The 24,119-nt window shown below is 46.4% G+C and overlaps 1 protein-coding gene across 1 annotated transcript; it reads right to left on the bottom strand.

Annotated features, from left to right (window-relative positions):
* Positions 1-2,523: 2,523 nt before the first annotated feature.
* GCNA (germ cell nuclear acidic peptidase) lies at positions 2,524-23,430 on the bottom strand. The gene is made up of 10 exons (XM_026721938.2): positions 23,279-23,430; positions 22,902-22,939; positions 16,625-16,688; positions 12,768-12,820; positions 10,585-10,938; positions 9,599-9,770; positions 8,117-8,258; positions 7,421-7,559; positions 4,179-4,383; positions 2,524-2,989 (listed from the first exon to the last, which is right to left on the bottom strand). Exons 1-10 carry the CDS (start codon positions 23,413-23,415, stop codon positions 2,755-2,757), a joined length of 1,539 nt encoding a protein of 512 aa, XP_026577723.2. The 5' UTR covers positions 23,416-23,430; the 3' UTR covers positions 2,524-2,754.
* Positions 23,431-24,119: the final 689 nt, after the last annotated feature.

The raw sequence follows: 24,119 nt of genomic DNA, 5'->3' as shown, positions 1-24,119 counted from the left end.
CACACACGGCTTGCACGAGGGGCTTTAATGGCGACAGCAGGAAGACAGCTGGAGTAGCCTTGGCACGGCCCCTGGAAGCAGCCTTCACGCTGCCTCCCTGGCTGAGGGAGAAGACGAGGGGGTAGCGTTTCTCTGCCTTGGCAAACTGGGGTAACAGGTGTGTTCTGCTTTTCACCTTTACAGCTAAGGTGGCTAAAATAAAAATAAGAATTCCCAAACCCGCGGCATATCATTAGTGATGGGATTAATGCATATAATCGGGCACCTGCAGAGGGGTAAAAAAAGCCAGGAAGGTCTATGTGCAATACTTTTGTGTGTGTTGGGAAAAATAATTTGCACACTCCATTCGGTCTCTTAAATGTCATTTAAAATGATAAAATTCACCAGATCTAGCTGACAGCAGTGTTGATTTGTGGTATCGTAATATGGATTTGCCTTCCTCAAATTGAGATAATTCATTTTTTATTGTACAGATAGTCCTTCTGATTACTCATTTTATGACCATTCAAAATTGTTTGCAGCAGAAATTCAAGTCCAGAAAACACACAGATGACAGATTCATTGGATCATTAACGATCACTGGATCGTTAACTTCTTTATAAACATAATATGAGCGTACCTTTTGTAGATTCTTTCAACGGAACATAACGCAAACAGAAAGCAGAAGCTCCCAGCAGATATTAGTTTCAGCAAACAAGCAAGACTAGTTTCACTTTCAATTCTCAGCAAAGCACACAGAGCCAAACCACACCCAGGTTGTCAGCTCCCGTTGACTGGTCTGTTACCATGCTTACTTGCTTGCTGACTTTTTTAACTGTGTCTCCATCAGTTAATGAATATACTGATACAAATTATGGTCACAGAATCGATATTTTATCACCCATAAATACCTCAGCCATAGTAAATGGCCTCATCCATCCCCACCCTCCAGGCTGTGTCACCTTTTGCTAGTTTCCAGCACATTTTTTTTTTTGCTGCTTCTGGCAAAAAGCACCCATTCGAGCCTTTAACAACTATCACAAAACAGGCCAGAACATTTATTCTGGTCCCATGGCTGCCTCAATTTACAATTGTATTCCCAATCTCAATTATGATCTTAAGCAGAGGGTTACCTGTATCTGAGCATTGACTTGATACGTTTTATTCATTATGAGGGCTATTAATGACTAATCAGATCTATTGCGGTAGAATTGATACTCATCTGATGATGCATTCCAGTCTGATACAGTTCTGATTCCCACAATACAGAAGAAAAAGGAACTGTAGAGAGATGAGACTCTAGAGAGCAGATTGCAAAGACGTGGTTCTGTAAGGTCTTAGAAAGCAATGCTACAGTGCCAGTTTGGTGTTGTGATTTGAGAGATTGACTTGCATCAAAAAAAATAACCAAAACCCCACATAATTTATCCAGAGTTAATTTTGCTACACTGACTCATCTCGTTTTTGGTCCAGTGACTTTCTGAATAGATTGTTATATATATATATATGACATTCACCAAATCTTTTCTTAAGTTATTCCATTACATGCTGGTCAGCAAATTTAGTTAAGCACCAGCTGGAGGGTTTCACCTCTTGAGTAGCTGCCTCAGAGACCTTAATTGAGGAGTGCTTAAAACAAGCAAATCTAATCAAATTGGAGAAGTCACTATGATGAACAATGAAATAAGATTGGTTTGGCATGATCTGTTTTTAACAAACCTGTGCTGACTGCTATTATCTTATTTGTTTCTAGATGTTGGCAGATCTGTTTTTTATCATCTTTTCCAGTATCTTCCTGGGTATTGATGTTAGGCTGACTGGTCTGTAGTTCCCCGAGTTTGTTTTTTTTTTCCTTTTGAAGATGGGAACCACATCAGCTCTTTTCCAGTCCTCTGGTAGTTCCCGGTGCTCCAGGATTTTTGAAAGATATGGTGCAGTGGATCTGAGATGACCTCTGCCAGCTCCTTTAAAACTCTGGGATGTAAGCGTTCAGACCCCAGTGATTTGTGTTCAAGATCAGACAGGTGTTCTCTTACTATTTTTTTTGTTTATTTTATTTCTGGTCTGTCTATTAGTTATGTTTTGGTGGGTTGAGCTAGTTTGTTTTTGCATGAAGACCGAAGCAAAGAATGAGTTAAGCAGCTCTTTCTCTCTGTTGCCTGTTACTTCCTTGCCATCTTCTCTCCTTAGTGGACCGACTGCTTCCTTGATTTTTTCCGTTATTTATATGTTGGAAGAAATATTATTATCTTTGACTTTTGTTGCTAGTCTTTGTTTGTTCTGAGCCTTTGCTTTCCTGACTTCCTCTTTGCAGATTCTGGCTATCTGCTGATGTTCTGCCTTAGTGGTATGACTCCCTTTCCAAACCCATCCAGTCCAGGGCCCAAGTCCAAATCCTCTAGTTTTTCATACTGTTGTGGATGTCTTGATGGGAAAAATACCTAATCTGCAGACTGTGCATTTCCAGAAATAGGCTAGAGCTAATGGAATTTAACATACGGGGGATAATCACTATGGAAAGCCAAAGCAATATTTACATCCACATTTGAAACTAAAAAGAATTTATTAGTATTTCATAACATATGCTTGATTTGAAGCCCTAGGAGAAAATGAGCATATACAAATACATTTAAATATGTGTAATATTTAAACATACAAAGAACATTTAAAAGGCTGAATTATGACAATGGTTTTCCATCGGCCTCTGTCTCCTCCTCTATATCAGAAACCTCATTTTGCAAGCATTGGTCTGGAGCTGCCACACCAGTTGTTCAATCAAGAGTGGGAGGCGAAGTCCACACTGAGCTTCCTCATTATGGCTCCATGGCTCAGGCCCTGCTGAGAGTGCTTCACGGAACTGTAGTTTTCCTTCACATATTTTGCAAATGGAGCGAGTGGGGCTTTGGCTGGGGTGCCGTCTTTGAGCTTGGGCTGGCGAAGCTCCAGCTGCCCCTTGCAAAGAGCGCAGACAAAGCGCTGCGTGTCGAGGGATTTGGAATGGCGCCCAATTCTGAAAGGCAAACACAAGAGGTGTCTTTGAAGACAGAAAGCTTCAGGAAAGAGGTTTATTATTTGACTGAGAGCAAACTATTATCATCTCCAGCATAAACAATTCATGGCTATCAAAAACTCCATACACAATTCTATTTTGAAAATACAGATTGTAACCAAGAACCGTGGTTCAGGCTCACATAACCGTAATACTATCTTAAGACAACCTCCTATAACATTCTACTTCAGTGTACAGGTTTTCCTCAGGTTACACAGCTGTTGGGACCAAAATTTCCATCTCCATCGTATGACCGCATCCCTTCGCGATGACAATTCCACCAGTCCCAGCTGCTACTATAACCCCAGGACCACACAGGTTAAGCGACTGTGGCGTGGGAAGAGGCGGGAGCCCCAAACAAAGCAGGCCAGTGGGCCAGAGCTACAGGTGAGCAGGCAGGTGCCCAGAGTGGGCACTATGGAGGGCTGGACAGTATGCAGAGCATGGACAGATGGGTGCCACAAGCAGGAACCAGGTGGGCGGAAAAGCAGCCGGGGAGTGAGCAAGCCACCTCATGGAATTCTCTGGTCTTCAGCCTTAAAACTACTGCAGACAACACTTGTGGCTCTCTCTTGGATTCCCCCTTGCCAGCAGTTTGCTGACTTCAGGTGAAGTCTTTGCCTTGAAATTTTCCAAGTATTCTCTTTCCCATATGACATCGTATCTCAGCTGTGCCAAGTATTAAAAAAAGAAGACATGTTCAACGTGGAGCCTCTTGTAGATAAGGCCCATAATCTCCTGGATCAATTCGTGGGTTGGACTCCTAAGCTGCCTCCAATTCCAAAGTTAGAAGTGTGGCAGGATCTAAAGGGGGAGTGTGAGATTGGAGTGTCCCAGGACCTAAACCCCCCAATCTCAACCCCCTTTAGCTCCTACCAACACTTCTAACCATTTCAGTAGGTAGGCAAGAAAAGGACCAGGATACCCCAGTTTCAGAAAAGCAAAATGCATACGTTCTGAAACATTGAATCATATTTCAAAATGATAAAACTGAAATGGACTCCATCTAAATTTATTCATCTGCTAAATAAAGCAGATGAGTGGAACTATTGGGAGAATGGTTTAACCAAACGGCAGATGAGGCAGCATCTGTGAATTTAAAAAAAAGAAAGAAAAAGTACTGCTAGGCGAAAGGAAATTCTCCACTCACGTGTTTTTGCACTGTAAGCATTCGTAAGTAAACTTGTATTTTATCTCATAGTTGTGGCACCGTGAGACTACTGGGAGCTCTGGATGAATCGTAGCAGACTTCTTGGCATATAAATTCCAGAATCGCCCGTGCCCATCTCGAACACCGTGGATCAACCATGTCGCTGCATGACACAGTTCGTGGATGAGAGTATCCCGAAGTCGATCTAACCGTGGCATGAAACAAGAGAACAATGAAACTTGTCTGTAGGTCTGTATGTCATGTGCTTTGCTCTGAGACGAAGGATAAAATGTTAACTTTGTTAGGCATGGAAGACCAGGACCTCGCATGAAGTCCCAAATAAACTGATCTATTATTACTCATGCCTCAGCACAGGAATCTACTCAACTAATGCTGTCAACAGAATTCAAGAGGTTGGGCTTAGTTTGTAGCTACATGGCAACTCGAGGCTGATTCCTCTTTTGACTCCGCCCCGCCAGATCCCGCCACTTCTCCTACGATAATGTTCCAGCTAATGCTTTATTCTGGAGCGGAACACTTAGCCAAGAACAATTAAAAACCACCATATAGGATATGTGAACTTATAATAAAAAGTAAAGGCTTCTCCTGTCCAGTTGTGTTCGACTCTAGGGAGGGAGCGTTCATTTCCGTCTCACAGCCAAAGAGCCAGCATTGTCTGAAGATCCTGTGGCCGGCATGGATATATGCTAGAGGTGCACAGAGCACTGTTACACCTTCCCACCTAAGTGGTACCTATTTATCTACTCGCGGTTGCCTGTTTTTGACTGCTAGGTGGGCAGGAGAACTAGAAATATAATATCTTTATTCATACAAATGGTAAAGCAGAGAATATCGTTGCAGTTTAAATCTGAGAAACGATAATTTAACCAAGCGGTCAATTTCCTCCAGTTGGCCTGATTTCTTGCCACCATTAAGAACAAAAATGATCAAGCTACATGATGCTCCCAATAATGCAGAAGAGCTGAAAATTGCCTCATTTAGAAGGACAACTGCTTGGTTGCTGCTGAAGAACCCACAGGAAGCCCAATTTGTATGAATATTGGAGGCGGGGGGAGGAGGGGAACAGAGCCAAATGGTTTGGACACTGCAACTGCCCAAATTGTATTAAAGTAAGAACTGCAAATCTGAAACCACTCCTCCCTGCCCCCCACTACCATTCCTGGACAATAAGAAATCAGAGGAATGGTTTTCAATTTCACACGAAAAACATGGCTGAAACTTCCAAAGGGGAACTCTCTTCCTAAGAGCAGCACCTGATTCTTCCACAATCTATCTGGTGCTGGAGACAGCTATCACTACCCTGCCAATTAAATTATCCATAGGATTTATGGGTGAAAAACGGTGAACTGAAGGATAACTGCGGCAGAACGAAGAGCTGGCAAGTTGACCGGCTCTTTGTAATCCCACCCGGAATATGAAGATGACTTGTGATCGCCCACCAGTGCTCCAGGAAGTCGCTCCTCACAAGGAAACCACAAGACGGGCATCTCCAGGGGGTTCAGAGCTCTGGGGGAAGGCCATCTCTGCTCAAATGGTGGCCAATGCTTTTAGAGACATAGGGATCACATACTTCCTTTTCTAATTAAGTTTTGGAACTTGCTTGTTAATTGTTTTGTTATTAGGAACCTTTGCAACAAAGTTTTAGAGTGTCAAATGAGTTACCTTTAATTCTTAATGAAAGAAGTTTTAAATATAAATATTTAAATTTAAGGACTTTTTAAAACATTCTCTTTTTTTGGAATAAATAGCAAAAGGGTGATTATAACATTGACTTTGAAAAAAATTATAACTAAGGGTCCAGATGGATTTGAAATAAGATTTAGAATTTAATTATAAGGATTCTTTCCATAGGAAAATGCTGTTGTTTTGGATTCTTTTTTTTTTTAATGATAGGATGAGACTTTGAAGAACACCCATTAAAAGGAACCAGGAAAATCTAAAGATTACAATTAAAAGAGATGACCACTTAAATTGGATTTACTAATACAGAATGGAACAAAATACTTTAACATGGGAGATACCGAAGAACATATGTGAACAAGAAATTCAAGAAACCAGAAATATTTTTATTGGGTGTTCTGCTGGAAAAATATAAGGAGACTATATATTTGATTTTACATGTACTAATTGCAGCTAGAATTGTATATGCTCAACAGTGGAAGTGTGATGAGATCCCAACAGATGACAATGCAATTAAGAAAATACTAGAATTTGCAGAAATGGATAAACTAATGTTTACTATTAAGGACAAAGAAGAAACTAAATACTTTTTGACATGGGGCTTATTTTATGAATGGTTAGACAATAAAAACCGAAGCTAGAAAGATAGGGACATAAAAAGGATAAATGTTAAAATGGAAATCTGTTAAAATGGATAAGCTAAATATTATTGTTATTGCATATTAATGTTATTGTGATGAATGTTATTGTAAACACCTAATATGACCGCCTAAAAACAATTGTACCCAGACAACACACAGTTTGATTGAAATGGATTTTTTTATATACGGTATTATACGTAGTAAAGCAAATAAAACTGGGGGGTGGGGAAAGGAATACATGTGAACAATGGATCCAGAGGTTAATTTTAGGAACTACATGCCTGCTATTATAGATAGACTGTGTTTAAAAAATATTATGGAAGATGAACAAGATTTACCAAACAAGACTGAGACTGATCTGAAAGTGGATTTAAAAATGAAAGGCCACAATAATGATATGGAAAAAGTTATCATGATGGACATAAAATTGAAACTGACTGATGTTTTAATAATAATAAAAAAGGATGTACAAATAAGAAACCAAAAGACTGACTGGGATAACTTACTTATATTGGATTTACAAAAGAGAATATTTCCCTTTTCTTTCTCCATTACCATTGTGTCTCCTGTTTAAATCTTTCATAACTGAACCTAGCAAGTGGTATCCCTCCCCTTCTAGCTCAGAGTGCTAAAGGAGAGTTGGGGGTGGGTGGGGTGTCCTTAGTGCTCTCTGAGCTCGGTTGTTTCCTTGCAGAATCCAAACTAGGGAACAGCATCAGCACACAGTTTGGGGAAGGAAGAAAACTGCCAGAAAACAACCAAGCTCAGAGAGCACCAAGGACCCCCACCCCCATTTCAACCCGGAGCTACAGATCTTCTCCTCTATAGAAGAGAACTTGCCTTTGCATCCATGCCATCTGTGACTACACCTGTTCTAGCCAGAAAGGCGAGAGGGCCCACCTGCAGAATCACAGACTTTTTCTGAGAGTATTATCTTGGCGTAACGCTGCATCTCTGGGTTCTTCAGCTGGCCAGTTACACAACACCCTGCGGTCTTCTGCATCTTCTTATTCCAGATCATCTCCATTCTCTCGGGCAGCTAAGAGAAACGACAGGCAGCAAGAGACGTCCAAAGTTATAAGAGTTGGGTTCAGCTCTCAGAGTAAGCATCTTTTGCTGTGAAAGTTTAACGTTCCTTGTTGCAGAACAAGGGTGGGAGGCAAGCAGCAGACACCGACACAGGGCCAAGGCGGGACTCCAATTGCCGGGCCAAGGTGGAATTCTCCACTGCTGCTGCTTGGCACTGAGCTCCCCTCGAGCCACCCAGGCCATTCTGGCCCCACACTGCAAGCAGACCGTTCTGGCCAGCCTGGATGAGAGGAGCCAATTCTCCCCACTTGTCTCCCCCTGGAGGAGAAATTTCTGGCTGGTCTTGGGCAGGTGGCAGAAGCCAGGCATTTCCTCATCTGTCTTCTGTCAAAGCCCAGCACTAGAACAAATGCTGCTTCCATTTTGAATTTTTGGCTCAGGACACCGGGCTTAGGAGAGGAAACCATGGTGAAAGGGAAACAAGGATCTTGCGAAGATGAGCCAGGCAAAGTTGAGCCCTTGTTAAGGGTAGCTGCAAGTTGAATTTGCAAAACCCGAATTTCCTACCTTCTCCTCAAAGATAGAATGATTGTAAAAAGAATACAGCCTTTGAGCCAGCCCTTCTTTTTGGCTCTGGAAATGTTTTGCTAGTTGGGATTCTGGGTCTGACAATTCCTGCAGGAAGCAGCCCTGGACGCGGCAGGGTCCCCTGGGAAGAGAAAAGCCGAGATCCTCCTGTTCTCATTGGAGAGGCAGGACAGGGTCACCCTGGCCTTAAAAGGCTTGCCTCAGATCACTTAGCTGGGAGCTTCCCACCCCAATCTATGCTTAATCTTGAAAAGGAGGTTGAAAACACAAATAAAATAAGGAACGTCTCCTGAAGAACTGGGCGCGGTTAAGCAACTTTCAAGATCCGTCCATGACTGCCTGAGCAGAGAAGCCTCAGATCTCGCCCAAGGAACCCTGGCCTGCTTCTAACTACAGTACACACAGAGACGTCTTCCGTTCCCCTCAGCTCTCTCGGTCTCCCCGTATTCCAAATATTACACATTGCAACAGAAATATCAGGCCAAAACTGGGATATTAAAGGCACTTGTGCACAATTCTTTTGCTGTGTGCTGCGACGAAAATCAGTTTTCAGATAAATAAGGCAAAATGGCTGTGCAATGCCTAACTCGCTGTGGCCCACTGTGAGGTTCTATCGGGACAGCGCAACCCACCCCCACTCCTGAGTCTCAAGGTGCAAACTGTTCTCTGCGGACAACAGATGGACAGGAAGTAACCTGAGACCGATTCCATCATTAGGACAGGAAGTAACCTGAGACCGACCATGTATGCATGCATCAGTTTCTCCTCCTCTCTGAAATGTATAAATATGAGCCCTTCCCTTTGTCCGCTACTCTGGGGTTGCAAGGCTCTGGATGTATGGTATGGGCTCCGAGTCAACCCAGGCACGACGGAGTGGCGCTGGGGACAAGGTTCTTCCACCACTAGTCCTGTATGGAGGGGCCCTGCCCCAGGCAGACCCATTGAGAAATCTGGGGGTCCTCGGTTACATCGGGAGCCCTTTAGTAGTCAAAATGAAATACTGGAAGAGCCAGGCATCCGTACGTCTTGGCTCCGGGGAAATCAGACGCCAGACTCTGCTGCTTCCCCACCATGATTCTCCTGTCTCTTTAGAGAGGATGCTGGCCTTCCCTGCTGATGGTGAAGGCTGGGGAGGGTCTTTGGGGAGTAACTGGGCACTATCTTGAACCCTATTGCGAAATTCAGAAAGTAGCATTGCACTGTATTTGTTGTAGTTGAAAACACAGCGGTTCCATTTTGTCCAGCATGAATCACTTCCAATCAATTACTATTCAGCAGCATATAAATTTGATAAACAGAGAAACAAATATACCTAGAAGGATCGAGGTCCAAACAGTGCTAAATTCTCACTTTGCAAGTCTTATTCACTCGCTGCAAAAATGTTTCTCCTAATGGATGTGTGAAAAATCAGCCAGCTGTTTGGACTCTGAAAGGAATAGTAAAGAAGCAGCAGAGACTCACCCCATTTGCATCCGAGTAGCTGACTGAGTAATATCCAGGAGGGCCTTGCTCTTAGAAGTCCCGGGGGAAGGCGGTGTGCCAGGAGCAGGGATCCTGGCTGCTGAGGGAAGGCTGCCCTTGCTCTTCGCAGCCGTGGCTGGGCTTTCAAGGGAAGACCCCAGGCCTCCCTCCTCTGCAAGTGGCAAAGAGAATGCTCAGCACGGAGCTGCCAATCAACCTGACCAGGCTTGGCTCACCAGACGGGAATAACCGCTCAGGAGAACTTGAGGCCAAGGCAAAGGACTCCAGGCAGCTCTTCCGTTCCCAAGCCCCAAGCCAGGAGACCAAGAGTGGAATATGGAAGCAGCTCTGCCTACATAGCAGGACGAAGAGACTTGCTGTAACAGCCGGCACAAGCCCACAGGCATCGTAACGAAGCTGGGCCTTTATCGTCATTTGCGAAATGGCCCAAGTGGGTGAAACACTGGTGGGTGGACTTGAAAAGGGCTGGATTTACACCTCCCTCCCTCCCTCCTTCTGTGACTTGAAATTCTCCAGATACCGTCCCCCGGGGGCTCTTTTCAAGAAGCAACTGGACTTTACCTCTTGAAAAAAGCACCTTTGGGACAACCATGACCTGGACGACTGAGAAACTCCACAGACATCTACGGAAACAGCTTCCCTTTGGCCTATTGCTGGAAGCAGGAAGACCCAACGCCACACCCCTCTTCCATGCCAGCAATGCTACCGAGGACTTGGTTATTCCAGGGCCCCCCACCCGCACGCGTACTCCCCCCAGCTCAGAGGTGCATTTCCTTGGGCCCACGTGCTCCCACAGGAGTCCAGGAAGAGCAACGGCTCCCACAACAGCGCACAGCTTATTGAGGGGCTTATGGCTTCTGATCCTGAACAACCTACATCAACCCCAACTCCTACAAGAGCCGTCCTGCATGCCTGGCCCAGCCAGCCCCACGCTCGAATCAGCCCAGGAAAGGGCCACCTCTTACCACGGGGGCCTTGCTGGCTCCCGGCCCTCCTGGCTTCAGGGAAGAAGAACCTTCGCTTCATGCGAACCACAAGGCTTTCCACCTCCTCATCGGAGCTCTCCGACTCCCTTGAGCTCTGCCGCTGGCTCTGGAGGAGGGAAGAGCCTGGCCTCCCCCAGGAAGCAGCGGAGCCCCTCCAAGGAGAGGCAGGAGGCAGGGGGTGGGAGGGGTTCCCTGGGGGGCCTCCAACAAAGACGGGATCGTCCTCACTGTCGGGGTCACTGCACGAGAGTGGGGAGAAAATAGACCCAGCAGAGCAGGCAGCCGCCCTTCCAGCAACATCGGAGGCTTTTGCTGCACGGAGAGGTCGTGAATCTGCAATAGAACAGAAGAACAGAGTTGGAAGGGGCCTTGGAGGTCTTCCAGTCCAGCCCCCTGCTCTGGCAGGAAGCCCTTCAGGAAAGCACTTCAGGCGAATGGCCGTCCAGTCTCTACCTTAAAGTCTCCCAGTGTCGGAGCCTCCACAACTGCTGGAGGCAACTTCTGTTCCTCCGGTTCATTGTTCTCACTGTCAGGAAATTCCTCCTTAGTTCTAGGTTGCTTCTCTCCTTGCTGAGTTTCCATCCAATGCAATTAAATATTCTCAAAAAATTATTTATTAAACTTTCATGCCTCCCATTTCTCCAAAAGCTTGTCTTCTATGGCAGATTGGGCATATTCATAAAGTAGGTAGAGCAGAGAAGGAGTTCTTCTTGGCAGAAATGGCTGGCTGCTCCCTTCTCCTAAGGGAGGGGTGCCAAACTTGCGTTGTCACGGTAGCGTCACGTGACGCATCGGGGCTTTCCCCCCCTTTGCCAAACTGGGTGCACGCATGGCCAGCGCGTGATGCATCATCCAGCCCGTGGGCCAGGACTTTGATGGCCTTGTCCTCAGGTTTTTTCTCAACTCCCCCGTCTACCTACAATGCTGCCTTTCCTGGTGGTGTCTCTTCCACACATAATCCCTGATCAGTTTTATGACGTAAGGCATAGTTAGCTTGGCATCATGAGTAGCTGGGCATACATTTTACATAAAATTATTTAGCCCCTGATCATGGAGTCTCATTTATTTCAAACTCACGGCAACAGCCAGTGACCAAGGAGACTCTTAAGATCAGACCAAATGTCAGCCTGCATCTTCACTTTCTTTCAAGCTAGCTGCCAGCTGCCATGGAAATGGGCCGGGGGGGAAGGAAGCGATGGGTATTTGGGAGGGGAAGCGTGCAGGAGGAGAAAGTGGGATTTCTGAGAAGCGACGGGGAGGCCTGGAATCAGAATGGCCAGCTCGCTCCGGTTGTTTAACATCTTCAAGGCCAACCATCCTGGAGGAGCAATGCACCTGGACCAGAGACATTCCCAAAACATCTTCCTGTCCAATGACTGAACTCTGGTTGCCTGGCAGCTGGGCTGGGCTCTGGGGTTAGTTTCCATTTCTCTCTTCACGCACGCTTTGCTTCAGACCTTGCCTGACTTTTGCTGCAAGGAGTTCTTCCCTAGTAAAAGTACCTTTTCTCTGAACCTATGGAGTCAAGCATTTTCTTTCCTAGGGATTGATCAGGGGCAGCCCTGACACCAACGGTCAAGAGGTAAACAACACCCCAATCAAGGAACTGCCAAACAAGGTAACGGTGAGCAGTCCAAACCAAGAATCTCTAAGACCACCACATCCCCACTGGCAGGACAACCCCTTTGGTATACAACCAGAGGGCAAATCCCACCCCGCTACTAACACCGATGGGGTTACCTAGCTTGGGTAATGCAAGAAAACAGCCAACCTCAGAGAACAGCTCAAAGGAGATTCTGCCAGCGTCTTTTCCTCAGAAACAATGTAGCCTGCAGACCCTTCCCCTAGGTAATCTTACTGGAGAGGGCGAGGGAGGGCATGGCGAGAGGTTGCTTAGCATTATTCCCAGGGAACTTAACTGAAAGATGGCGGCCCTTTAGCGTGGCTACAAGAGTGCCATCCAACAGCAGTCACAATGACGAGGAAGGCATTTAAAAATTATAATCTTCTCCAGTTGGCATTTCTGATTGCACAAAAGGGGATGTCCAGTGCCAAATTGGGCTGCTGCACTCTAGCCCCCTTTAAGAATTTGGAAAGAAAAAAGCAGACAAACTGCAAAGCCCAGCTCCTAAAAAGGGGAAGGGGGGGTTGACTTTACTTGCCTTTTGCTGCAAATCCATACTTATCTTCAGGAGAGCTAAACAAATTCTTTGAACTTTTCAGATGGAGAGAAGTGAGAGAAAAAAAATAGGATTAAGAATTAAACTCTGAAAGCAAATAAGGATTTTTAAAACTCCCCCCTTCCCACCCAGGAAGTTAGCAGGCCCTGCAGCCCAATACGGTCCATTATTACATTGCTGGGCTAAACTCAGGCAGGCCCTTTTTGGACCCGAAAGAGGCCCCAAAGTCCCTCCCAACTCTGTTCTGTTCTGTTCTTGCCGCTCAGCCCGTCACCTCTTGGGGCTCATGACAAGCCAGATGTCAGGCACAAAAGTTCCACGTGTCACTGATTTATTGCTAAAAGCCTAGGGACAGGAATCTTCTCAAATGATGGCCAGCGCTTGGTTAGTTAGATAAGGGTGAGTCGAGGGTGGCCATTTGGACTTTGCCTTTGGCTACCTAGTGATGCTAGGATAACCCCAAAGGGGCTTTTTCAAGAGGCAACTGGACTTTCTGGTTTTTCTTTGAAGACATTTAGCTTCTCATCCAAGGAGCTTCTTCAGCTCTGATTGGATGGTGGGGAATGGAAGGATCTATATTCCTTGCAGACAGCTGGTCATTTGCATTCTTTTTAGAGTTGTTGAGGCCACTTGGAGGTTTATTTGTGTCCTCAGGGTCACCTGAGTAGTGCAAATAGGTGTGGAGCCTTCTTGGAACTGCGGAGAGGACTGTGTTGTAGACTGGAGATAGATGGTGCCATATTTCCCACCCGAGAGAGGACTGTTCAGTTTGGACACAGATGGCCTCCTGGACCACTCTTTCAAGCCAGGATAATCCCTCTTTTCACCCTTCCTCCTGGCTCTGCCAGTCCTTCTCCTACACCAGCCTCCCCTCTTTCAATGGGCTCCAAACTGGGAGTGCCCTTCCCTTCCCTGCTGTAAGAAATTAAAATCCTGTCTGCTTGACTTTTCTTTTCCATTGTTAAAAACATTTAGCTGATATGGAGATTAAATTTACAAAAGCAAGCAAGTCTCACTTTAACCTTCGTAACGAAGTTTTAAATATTAAATATGAAATAAACAGCCTATCTGGCTATTACTGGCCTGAGGCTCATCATGCACTTTTGCGTTTTTCTGTCTTCTGCACAGTAGTGGATTTTTAAGCTGTGCAGATGCAGATAGATACACTCAACAAGACGTCCATAACAAAGTACATTTATTGGTTCATCAGGTATCCTCATAACTCACATTTGTGATGAAGTTCTTCTTTAATGACCAATCCTTTGCATATCTGCCTTGTAGTAAAAGGTGGTGATCTCCTAACCCATCTCGTAGCGATAGAAAGCAGCTGCCATGAGTTAGGGAGTTCAGGCAGAAGTGTGGAAACCCTGCCCCCCCCAACCCACGGAGGGTTAAATTAGTGACCAATCCGGATTACAGATGTGACATGAACTACATTTCCCAGGATACTTTTAACTACATTTACCATGATGCCTTCCCTTAAGGGGACAGCTCATAATTCCTAAGTAACTATCCAATTCTCATAGACTGGCTGGGACAGCACATGCACTTTTGGGTGATCACCAAAAGAAATAGAAAACAGTTCATGAAAGTCAAAGTCAAAGATCTCTTTCCCGCAACCCCTGGGAAAATCCTTGATGGGTTTTTTTTTGGAAAATCAGCTGAATCAACAGTGCTTGCAATATAAAGGGCCTTGTTAGGGCGGTGATAAATATACCTCATTTCCCCCAATATTTCTTAGTTGGTTCTATGGTCGTGTATGTACTATTATTTCATTTTCTGCCACCAACTTTGACTGATCTCAAAACGTTCACAAGAACCAGGCCTGGTTGGTCCTTGCGGTGGGGGAGAGAACAACCAGGAAGCCTCAGGGCTTCTGGCCGGGGCAAAGACAGACCCTCCTGGGCTGTTCTCAGCAGAGCGGCCTGGGTCTTCCCATGGAGCCACCAGGGGGGCTTTCTTTTGCACCTTTTACTGTGGCCACGTCTCTCGGAGGCCCTTCGAGGAGTATCCAGGAGAAGCGGCTCACGGGGGAAGCGGGAAGCCTCCCATTCAAAACACCTCATTTCTGCGAGCTCCTCCAGGCCAGGCTTTTTGGGGGAAACTCAAGAGCCACAAAAGCCCCGGGCAGGGAGTTGCTGTATCTCCCGCTGGGGAGAAGTTTTATTATTATTTTAAAAAAAAAATCCAAGGTACCTTAAAAACTTAGAAATCTATATGCAAATGGTTTCTATTCTCTCCATCCTACATTTTATCTTATTGCCATTATTTCTAAATTAGTATATTAGAGTAACTTCTATACTACTGTTCAATTCTCATTATTATTACAATATCACCTCTCTACTATATAGTATAGTTATACTTCTCTCTCTACTGCAGTTTCCATATTCTAATTTATACATGATTTTTAATTTTTTTTACTACAGATTGTCTACTGTTTTATTATTGTTTTTATATTGTGGTTTTGTCTGATTTATGTCTGCCATCCAGAGTCACTTCTGATGAGATGAGCGGTTATATAAATGTGATTAAATGGTTTTTTGACTGTCTCTTTGGAAAGGTATGTAGACTGTTGTTTACCTCTATGTGCCTCTTGATAGCTGATTTGTCTGAGTTCCCCAAAGCTCAAAAAAAAAAAAAAAACCCACTTCCTTACCAGCAATCAACATTCAAATGAGCAGAGATTAACTTTGATTAATAATATTACACCAACAATCAAGACGTACAAAATAATCTAATCGTGAAAGCAACTCAGGCAAACAAGTAAACAGGAGTCTAACTGAGGGACCTCCAAGGCCACTCCCACCAACACGGACAAGGGAAGCCACCTATATAGAGACAGAAGGCAAACCCCGCTCCCTTCTAGCACTGACAATGCTACATAGTTGGATCATGAAATGTTTGCAAGGAAGGAACCAAGCTCAGAGAGCACCAAGGACCCCAACTCAGTTTACCCCTGAGCTGCAAATATTATTTTCTAAGTATTTTTCTGGCAAGCACCTTGTCCTCATCCACTGGGCTTGCCCATACACCTGTTCTCGCTTTCTCCGAGAAACCCACTTTTGTTTGTTTGTTTAAAAGGAAGCTAAGAGGAAATTTTGGAGAAGCAAGAAGCTCTCCTATTACTTATGATATTTTAAATTCCTGATCAAGGAATTCACCTAATGAACCCAATGCTCTCCCTGAGCACGAAATCTTCTACTAAGTGGCAACCTTGGCATCTTGGATTTTGGAACAAGAAACATGGTAAGATTAAAGATGATGGTTCTGCCTTTCCTGAAATCTGGGAAATACTGATTTTGTTGGAATATTTATTTAACTGGCACTGCTGAAGCTCCTAGGAAAGAGCATTTTTCCTGGGGCAGCTACTAGTTCAAAGGGTCAGACATGCAGGGTGGCCCCTTCTTATCTAAGATGCCTCTTCCAGAGCGAACCCCACTGAACGTCCTCTGCACAGCCAAAGCAAACCTGCCTGATTCTTAACCAGCAAGGTCCTAGATTAGCCTGATCCTAATCTACCAGCCTTCCTTCCAGAACACCCTTAAAACTTGGCTACTTTTTCTTTGAACAGTTGCTGTTGTTTTTAACTGTTTTTGCTGTAAACCACTCAGAATCACACACTGAGATGTGTGGCCATATACGTTGGTCAAATAAATACATAAATTACAGAATTATTAAGGTAATTGCAAAAACCATGTAGAAATTAACACGGCTCTTTTAAAATTTTGTTTACTAAGCATAAATTACACACCCTTTGTCCAATCAGATCTTAAAATGTTTAAAACTGAGTATGTTTCAGGAAGTCCAAATCAACGTAAAGTACAAAATTTCAGACACACCTGCTGTTTCTTGTCCTTGGTGTGCAACATGAAGCAGATCTGGGGATTCTCATTCTAGACAAAACTAAAACAAGCCACAGAACAGAACAGAAGTTAGTTCCCTTAAACGATTAAACTCTCCAAAAGCAAATTAAACTTAATTAAGAATTCACTTCCCTTTCAGGCTCTTTCGGGCCTAACGGGGAGGCCACTGGACTCCTCCTGGAAAGAGCGTGCTGGGATGGCCATTGGAAACTTGCAGGCAGCGGGAGAAGCAACCAGGGTCGGTCAAAGGGAGTGCGCCCTTTCAGACATGCGAGTCCAGGATACAGATACAGGTAGTCCTTGACTTACAACAGTTTGTTTAGTGGCTGTTCAAAGTTACAATGGCACTGGAAAAAGTCGTGACTTACGACTGTTCTTCACACAAGCGTTGCGGCCTCCCCCCCCCGGTCACGTGATCAAAATAGAGATGCCTTGGCGACTGTGTTCACGACAGCCGAAGCGTCCAAGGCGCTTGCGTGATCCCCCCCCCTTGCAACCTTCAGACAAGCAAAGTCTGGGGAGGGCGGGGCGGGGCTTCTGCCTCTCTCATCTGACCGTTTCCTAGGCAGCCTCTCCTCTTCCTTTCCTCAAGGTGACGTCGGATGGACGTAGCTCTGAAAGGACCTCCCCAAGCCCAGCCAGGTCTGTTCCTGCTCCCTCTGCCACCTTGGAGTATATGGCCACCCATCTCACACAGGGGACGCTGGGTGGCTTCCAAGTTTAATACAGAGAAACCCACCAAATACAAGCCAGAATTGTGTGTCCATTCCCTTCCTGGGTTGCAGGCAGAACTGGCTGTGGGAACCGGTACTGGCAGCTGGATTGTGGGGCCACCAGCTGTGCGGACCAGCTGTTTCCCAAAGAAAGTGTTCCGTGCGGCGGAGAGGCCAGTGTCAAAGGACACAGGGCCCTCTGGACCTAGGCCTCTGGGCAAGGAGGACGGGCGCTGCTGGAAGGGGCTGCCTTTCCCGCCGTGGGCATCGTGGGGCAATGAGGGACTCTGCTGTGGGAGGGGCAGGGCCAGGGCCAGGGCCAGTCCAGCCTCTCTGTGGCTTGGCGGGGAGGGGCTGTGCTCGCAGCTCCCCCTGCCACTTCGTTGGGTAACCTTCTTGCCTTTCCCCCGGGGGAGATCTGGAAGGCCCTGGGAACCACCTTCTGCATGAACTTTTAATCAGCAATCGTCACCATCCAGGAGGCTTTAACTGGATGGATTTAATTGCAACGGGGACTAGTCGTCGTAGGAGAACGTTTAGCAGGCGGTGAGATTCTACTTTAATTTCCCACCAGTGAGGGTGTGTGTGGGGGTTAGTTATTGGCTTGTAGTTTTGGCCACAGCAGTCTGGTGAGAGGGGAATGACTGTTGGCAGTGTGGCTGGTAGATTGGGGGTGGGTGGGTGGGTGTGATCCCTGACGAACTAGAGGCACTGAATGCCTAAGACTGAAAAAAGCGGCTCGAGTATTTAGGGAGCCCTGGCTGGAAGATTGAGGTAAAGGTTAGGGTTATTCCCATAAGTGGTCCAAGTCCAACCCCTCCTGAATGCCACTGACTCTTCTCTGGTGTCAATTTATTATTGAACTTTAGTTGACCAGATTCTTATGCCTGAAGAAATCTTCTAGGTCAGCCCTGAAGCCATTTGGGGAGCATCTTCAGGACTGCCACTGCAAGTCCAGTTGAAGTTGTGGGAATGGGGGGTGGGTGGGGGGTGAGATAGCTGGGGATGCATCGCCAAAATAAAATTCTTTCTCCTGGGAACCAAGGAGGTTCTCACCAGGTGCTGGGAAGGCATGGACTGAAATCAACGGGAGCTGGGACTGTGACCTGGTTGGACCATGTGACGGATGTCTGACCTGGGGGCATGGACTTTGGGTTTTAGTTTGGGTGGGGAAAACCTCGGGTCCTTCAAAGTCAGGTTTTCACCAGCTGTGCCAATATGACATTCCTAATAAATTCATACTCTGAGGAAACCCCAAGCCTCAGAGTTTTGATTGCGTTGGGCTTGTTCCTTGGAACCCTGACACTCTACCCTGAAATCTAACAGACAGTCCTAATTCTTTGTGCCTGACACTTGGCAAGCATTATCAGGAGAGAATCGGGTTGGGTTGGGAGGGGAGGCATTCCCTGCGATATGCCCAGTGATGTTCTGGGTCCAACACCTGCCAGGACCCCCGGGAAGGGCAATGGGGGTGGCGGCAATCATCTGAGATACTTGGGAAGCAGCCAGGGGGCCTGCTCCTCCGATTGCCAGATGTGCAAGGCACTATTTGTTAAATTAGGCACTAAGAGGGACCAGTTGGGACTGCTGTTGTACCAGCCCCGCTGCTGCATAGCAACTTCTCTTGAGTCTGTTCTGTGCTGACGGTGGAATTCCCCAGGGTTATGGCCTTCCCTGGCCATGGAGTCTGAGGTACCTAAGAGTTCATGGCCACTACAATAGACATGAATCTGTCCCAAGTCATCCAGAGCCCAACATAGAATAGTGGTCATACAACTGACCTTGGTTTTTTCTATCAGAACAGTGGTAGGGTCCTGTGGAACTGGGAGAGGTATTGGTTTGTCCCATCATCGTCAGGCAACTCCCTGGTGAGCTTCCACAATATCACCATCCATAGTAACAGCTTTATTTGCTGTTCTTTGTGCCAGACAGCCAGTTTGTGTTCATGTACTCTTGTCTGTAGATGCTTGGCCGTTTCCTCTACGAAATTGCTTGCACAGTCACTGCAGTTGATGAGGTAAACCACCGAAGATGTCTCCTCCTTGGGTAGTGCTTCCTTTGAACGCATCACTCTTATTCTTAGAGTTTGGTTGGTTTGTGCGCCACCTTGACTCTATGCTCCAGGAAAATGCGTGCAGCAGTTTCAGATACTCCCCGTATATACAGGAGCACCCTCCACGTAGCTGTTCCACTGGCACTTTCAATGGGTTGCCAGGCCTTGGGTGTAGTACACCTTCGGATGAAGTCCATGGAATAACCATTGTGCTTGCAGACCTGATAGAGATATGCCCGCTCCTTGGCTTTGGCTGTCAGTGTACTACGATGAGAGTCTACCCTATTAAACTGTGCAAGCAATTACATAGGGGAAACAACCAAGCGGCTACAGACAAGGGTACATGAACACGAACTGGCCATCTGGCGCAAAGAACAGCGCTTTCAGATGTGGGCACGTATGCAGGAGCATAATCACACATTCAGTTTTCAAGAGGCTGGGGTTACACGTGATATAACTAAAGGAGGACATCTACTAAAACAAGCCTAGTTTTCCAATAGAAATTCTATCAATTGGCATATCGAACTACCACCGGCCTACCAAGCATTGAGACACCAGGAAACACCCTGCAGGAGGAGCAGAGACCACTTCCCATCGGGGAGTAGGGATTGATGGCGCACCCTCCCCCCAACCAACACACACACCTGGGCATGTGGATTCATCCTATGAAGGCACAGCCAGGACTGTTCAAATACAGAGGAGCCTGGCAGAACTGCCCCAAGTTATAATGGACAGGAATAATGAAGAACGAGCCGGGCCGACCACAAGGTCACAAGCAAGGCAACAAATTGCAATAGCTGGAAGATTAACTTCACTTCTTAGAGATAAGCATTCCAGGCTAGGTCTGGCAAGAGGAAACAACAAGAGATAACCCTCCTTTGACTAACATGACTGAAGCAAAAACAGGGTTAATTATGGGTGGGAGGCAGTTGGAAGGGCCTATCACCTGTGCAAGGGCTAAATTGATTAATGATATATAAAGGCATAGATCTCCATAATGGCAGCTGACATCGTCAGAGTATTACAAGTATACCTGGAACTCGTATTTTTAGAATAATTTGTAATATGTGTGTATGTATGTATGAGTGAGACATCACATCTCATGAGTGAGACTCACGATGAATGAGACTTCATCGAAACGTTGCCTAGATACTTCGAATCTTACGTGGGAGAAAACCCGAACAACCAAAGATCCATATATATAGATATGTCTATGTATAGCCTTCCAGTAATTAAGGTGCAGAGACCTTCTCAGTGCTTTCCCCAGCATGACTTGATCTCTTACACAGGAAAAGGAGGCAACTCCGACCAAGGCATAAGCTCTTTTGTGTCACTGAAGGCACTTGGCATTCTCAGCACAGAGCGCTTCTTTTTGCAGACCTAACTGATCTGCAATCACTTTGATTCCCATACTGGCATCTTCAATATTGGATTCCTTATCTGCAGAATGCCACAAGGAGGCTACTTGGACCGTAACAGAGCCAGAGAGATCAAGGAAAGACATTAGTCACACAGTGCAAAGACCAGTTATTACATGACAAAGATTATAACATGCCCCTACTCAATTATTTTTCATTATTTTAGGGAGTCAGTTTGGCCTAGTGGTTAAGGCACCTGCCTAGAAAGGAGGAGTTTGTGAGTTGTAGTCCTGCCTTAGCCATGAAAATCAGTTAGGTGAGCTTGGATCAGCCACTCGCTCTCAGCCGAACTCACCTCACAGGGTTGTTGCTGTGGGAAAGTAGGAGGAGGAAGATGTTAGCTGCTTCTAGTTATTTATAAAAATAATAAAGGTGGGATATGTGTTTGTGTGTACATTTTAAAAGTTATTCAGTTTCTCAGCAGTGTATATTGTTCTCTCTTAGCCTCTCTAAATAAAATTTAAAAAAAAAACCCAAGTTAAATATCTATGAACAAATGCTCCAGATAACTAACAAAATCAACTTTCCATTAATAGGTTAAAAATATTTTGATCTGATTAAATGGTAAAAACCTAGAAAAAAACATAGCATTTATACAGAACATTGGACCCTCCTCATCTAAGCCATGCTCACCAAAGAGCATAGAGACCTGTGTTATAAGGTTTTTCAGAAGTGAATACGGGTAGTCCTTGACTTAAAACAATTCATTTAGTGACCGTTACAATGGCACTGGAAAGTGACTTAGGACCGTTTTTCACACTTATGACTGTCGCAGCATCCCCACGGTCATGTGATCAAAATTTGGATGCTTAGCAACTGACTCCTATTTAAGAGGGGGAGGCAAGAGGGGAAAGAAAGTAAGTGCCCTTATCTATTTAGGAAGCTGCTTCAAGGTCACCTGGCATACCAGCCGCATGCCATCCTGTACTGGAACTGGCCGTTATGAAAATACCCGGCCTGAACCCAACTGGCTACATGGAGTGGGCAATGGGAGGCAAATGAGAAAGGGAAAGTGAGGGATTTTGGTGTGCAATTTTCAGTTCTGGCTTTGCACTACTGCAACATAGTTGACTATATCTTTCTCAACAAATGGAGCCAAGGATCGTTTCTTTTTAGAGGTTTAAGTTGCAGCAGGTCTGATATTTTGCAACTTTCTTACAAGCAAAGCCAATGGGGAAGCCAGATTCATTTAACAGTCATGTTCCTAACTTAACAACTGTAGTAATTCACAACAGCCTTGGCAAGAAAGGTTGTAAAATGGAGCAAAATTCACTTAATGTTTCATTTAGCAACAGAAATTTTGGGCTCAATTGTAGTCATACGTTGAGGACTACCTGTAGTAGAAAGCGGATAGAATAGAATAACAGAATTGGAAGGGACCTTGGAGGTCTTGTAGTCCAGGGTCTCTAACCTTAGCAAGGAACTCTGGGAATTGAAGTCCACAAGTCTTAAAGTTGCTTAAGGTTGGAGACCCCTGTTCTGGTCCAACCCCCTGCTTAGGCAGGAAACCCTATAGCATTTCAGACAAATGGCTATCCAGTGTTGGAGCATTTACAACTTCTGGAGGCAAGTTGTTCCACTTGTATCCTTACGATTTATATTGACTGTTTTCTAGTATGATTTGATTGCCTATATGTACCCTATGACTATATTAAGTGTTGTACCTTATTATTCTTGATTCTTTCTATGTACATTGAGAGGTGTACCAAGACAAATTCCTTGTGTGTCTTATCACACTTGGCCAATAAAGAATTCATTCATTCATTTGATTAATTGTTCTGTTAGGAAATTTCTCTTTAGTTCTAAGTTGCTTCTCTCCTTAATTTGTTTCCACTCATTGCTTCTTGTCCTGCCCTCAGGGGCTTTGGAGAATAGCTTGACCCCCTCTTTGGGGCAGCCCCTGAGATATTGGAAGACTGTTATCGTGTCACCCCTAGTCCTTCTTTTCATCAGACTAGACACACCCAGTTCCAGCAACTGTTCTTTAACGATTTGGAAAACGGAACTGAAAGTCATACTCCAAAAAAAGCACTTTCTCTACTTCTGCAGGTTAACTTTTACATACTTACATTTTTCAAATTCATCGTCACTTCCTGAAGATGATGAGCTGTGAAACAGATCGTAAGAGGTCGATTAGTGGCCCAAAACAAAATCTACGGCTGTAAGAAAGGCACCTCCAGGAGCATAGAGGCCGTTTGAAAGGCAAGTAATGCAGGAAAGGCCGCTCCCTCATAAAAAGTCCAAGGAAACGAAAGGTTCAGACCTTGAACAGAGCAGCCCCCGTCGAAGCTCTCCCCCCCCACTCCCAGCCCCAGGCGCACGCGACATGCTCGTCTAGACTGCCGCTCCCAGCCCCGCTTGGCGTTTCCAGAGATCGCCCTCGAAAACGGGCATCAACCTCCCCCTCCTCCGGGGGAGCCTCCGCCAGAGCCGGAATTGCGCTTACTCTCCGCGCCGGGCCATCGCGCCAAAGCCGGAGCCTCCGGCGGGCCAGCCAGAGACTGCGGGGCCAGGAAACCGAGGGCCGCTCCTCGAATTTCCCGCCTCGGCGCGCGATGATGATGCCACCGCGGTTCCGACCATAGAGAGAGGGGGTGGGAGCGCCCTTCGTCCCGCCGAAGCCGTTCCCCGCAGCCAGTGGGCGGAGCCCGAGGGGGCGTGGCGGCCGAGGCCGAGGCGGGGCTCACTCTCGGTCAGGCCTGGGGCGGCCGCCGCCGCCGCCTTCGGGCGACCCTCGGCCGGGCTCCGCGGCTTCTGCGCGGAATGGCCGGGACAACCGGGAGCCTTTTCGGAAGAACGAACCGGCGGCCGTGCCAGGCTCGCACCGGCAAACCTGCCTGGCTGAGGCGCAGCTGCAGCGCGGAGACCGAGGGCAAAATAAAACGGAAACTCGGCTCCTTTAGAGAGCGTCTGTCACGCCGCAGCGCCGGGGAGCGGGCGCAGAGAGGGATCCCACGGGCTGCACCTTGCCCCGGGCCGGCCCAGGCCGTTCCGCTGCTGCGGCCTCGAAGGCAGCCCGAGGCTCCTCGGTACGTGCGCCAGCCGCAGGCTGGCCTCGGTGCCTCGGATCGGGTGCTTAGATTTACGCTGCCTCTCTTTCCTCCGGGCTCTGACGAAGGCAGGCGCCGCGCCCTCTCCCCGCCGCAACCTTTCCCTCGCGGCCGCCCCGGGAGGAGGGCGAGGGAGCCTCGACTGCCACACCGGCTCTCCTAACCCAGTTCATTAGGAACTGCTGGTGCCGGGAGGCGGGAGCTGCAGGAGGTGCCACCCGAGCAGAGAGCTCTTCC

Source organism: Pseudonaja textilis, chromosome 5 (genome assembly GCF_049901715.1).
Source record: "Pseudonaja textilis isolate UNSWEBS1 chromosome 5, rPseTex1.2, whole genome shotgun sequence".
NCBI classification, from domain to species: Eukaryota; Metazoa; Chordata; class Lepidosauria; order Squamata; family Elapidae; genus Pseudonaja; species Pseudonaja textilis.
This window is presented reverse-complemented; position numbering and strand designations above follow the sequence as displayed.

What these genes read in the sequence shown, in the direction of transcription:
- GCNA (XM_026721938.2), bottom strand. Translation starts at nt 23,415, where the DNA reads ATGGTCGGAACCGCGGTGGCATCATCATCGCGCGCCGAGGCGGGAAAT. An exon ending in GCGATGGCCCGGCGCGGAGA is followed by an intron (nt 22,940 to 23,278) that starts GTAAGCGCAATT and finishes TCTGTTTCACAG; the next exon opens with CTCATCATCTTCAGGAAGTG. An exon ending in ATTCTATCTTTGAGGAGAAG is followed by an intron (nt 7,560 to 8,116) that starts GTAGGAAATTCG and finishes CGTTTCTCTTAG; the next exon opens with CTGCCCGAGAGAATGGAGAT.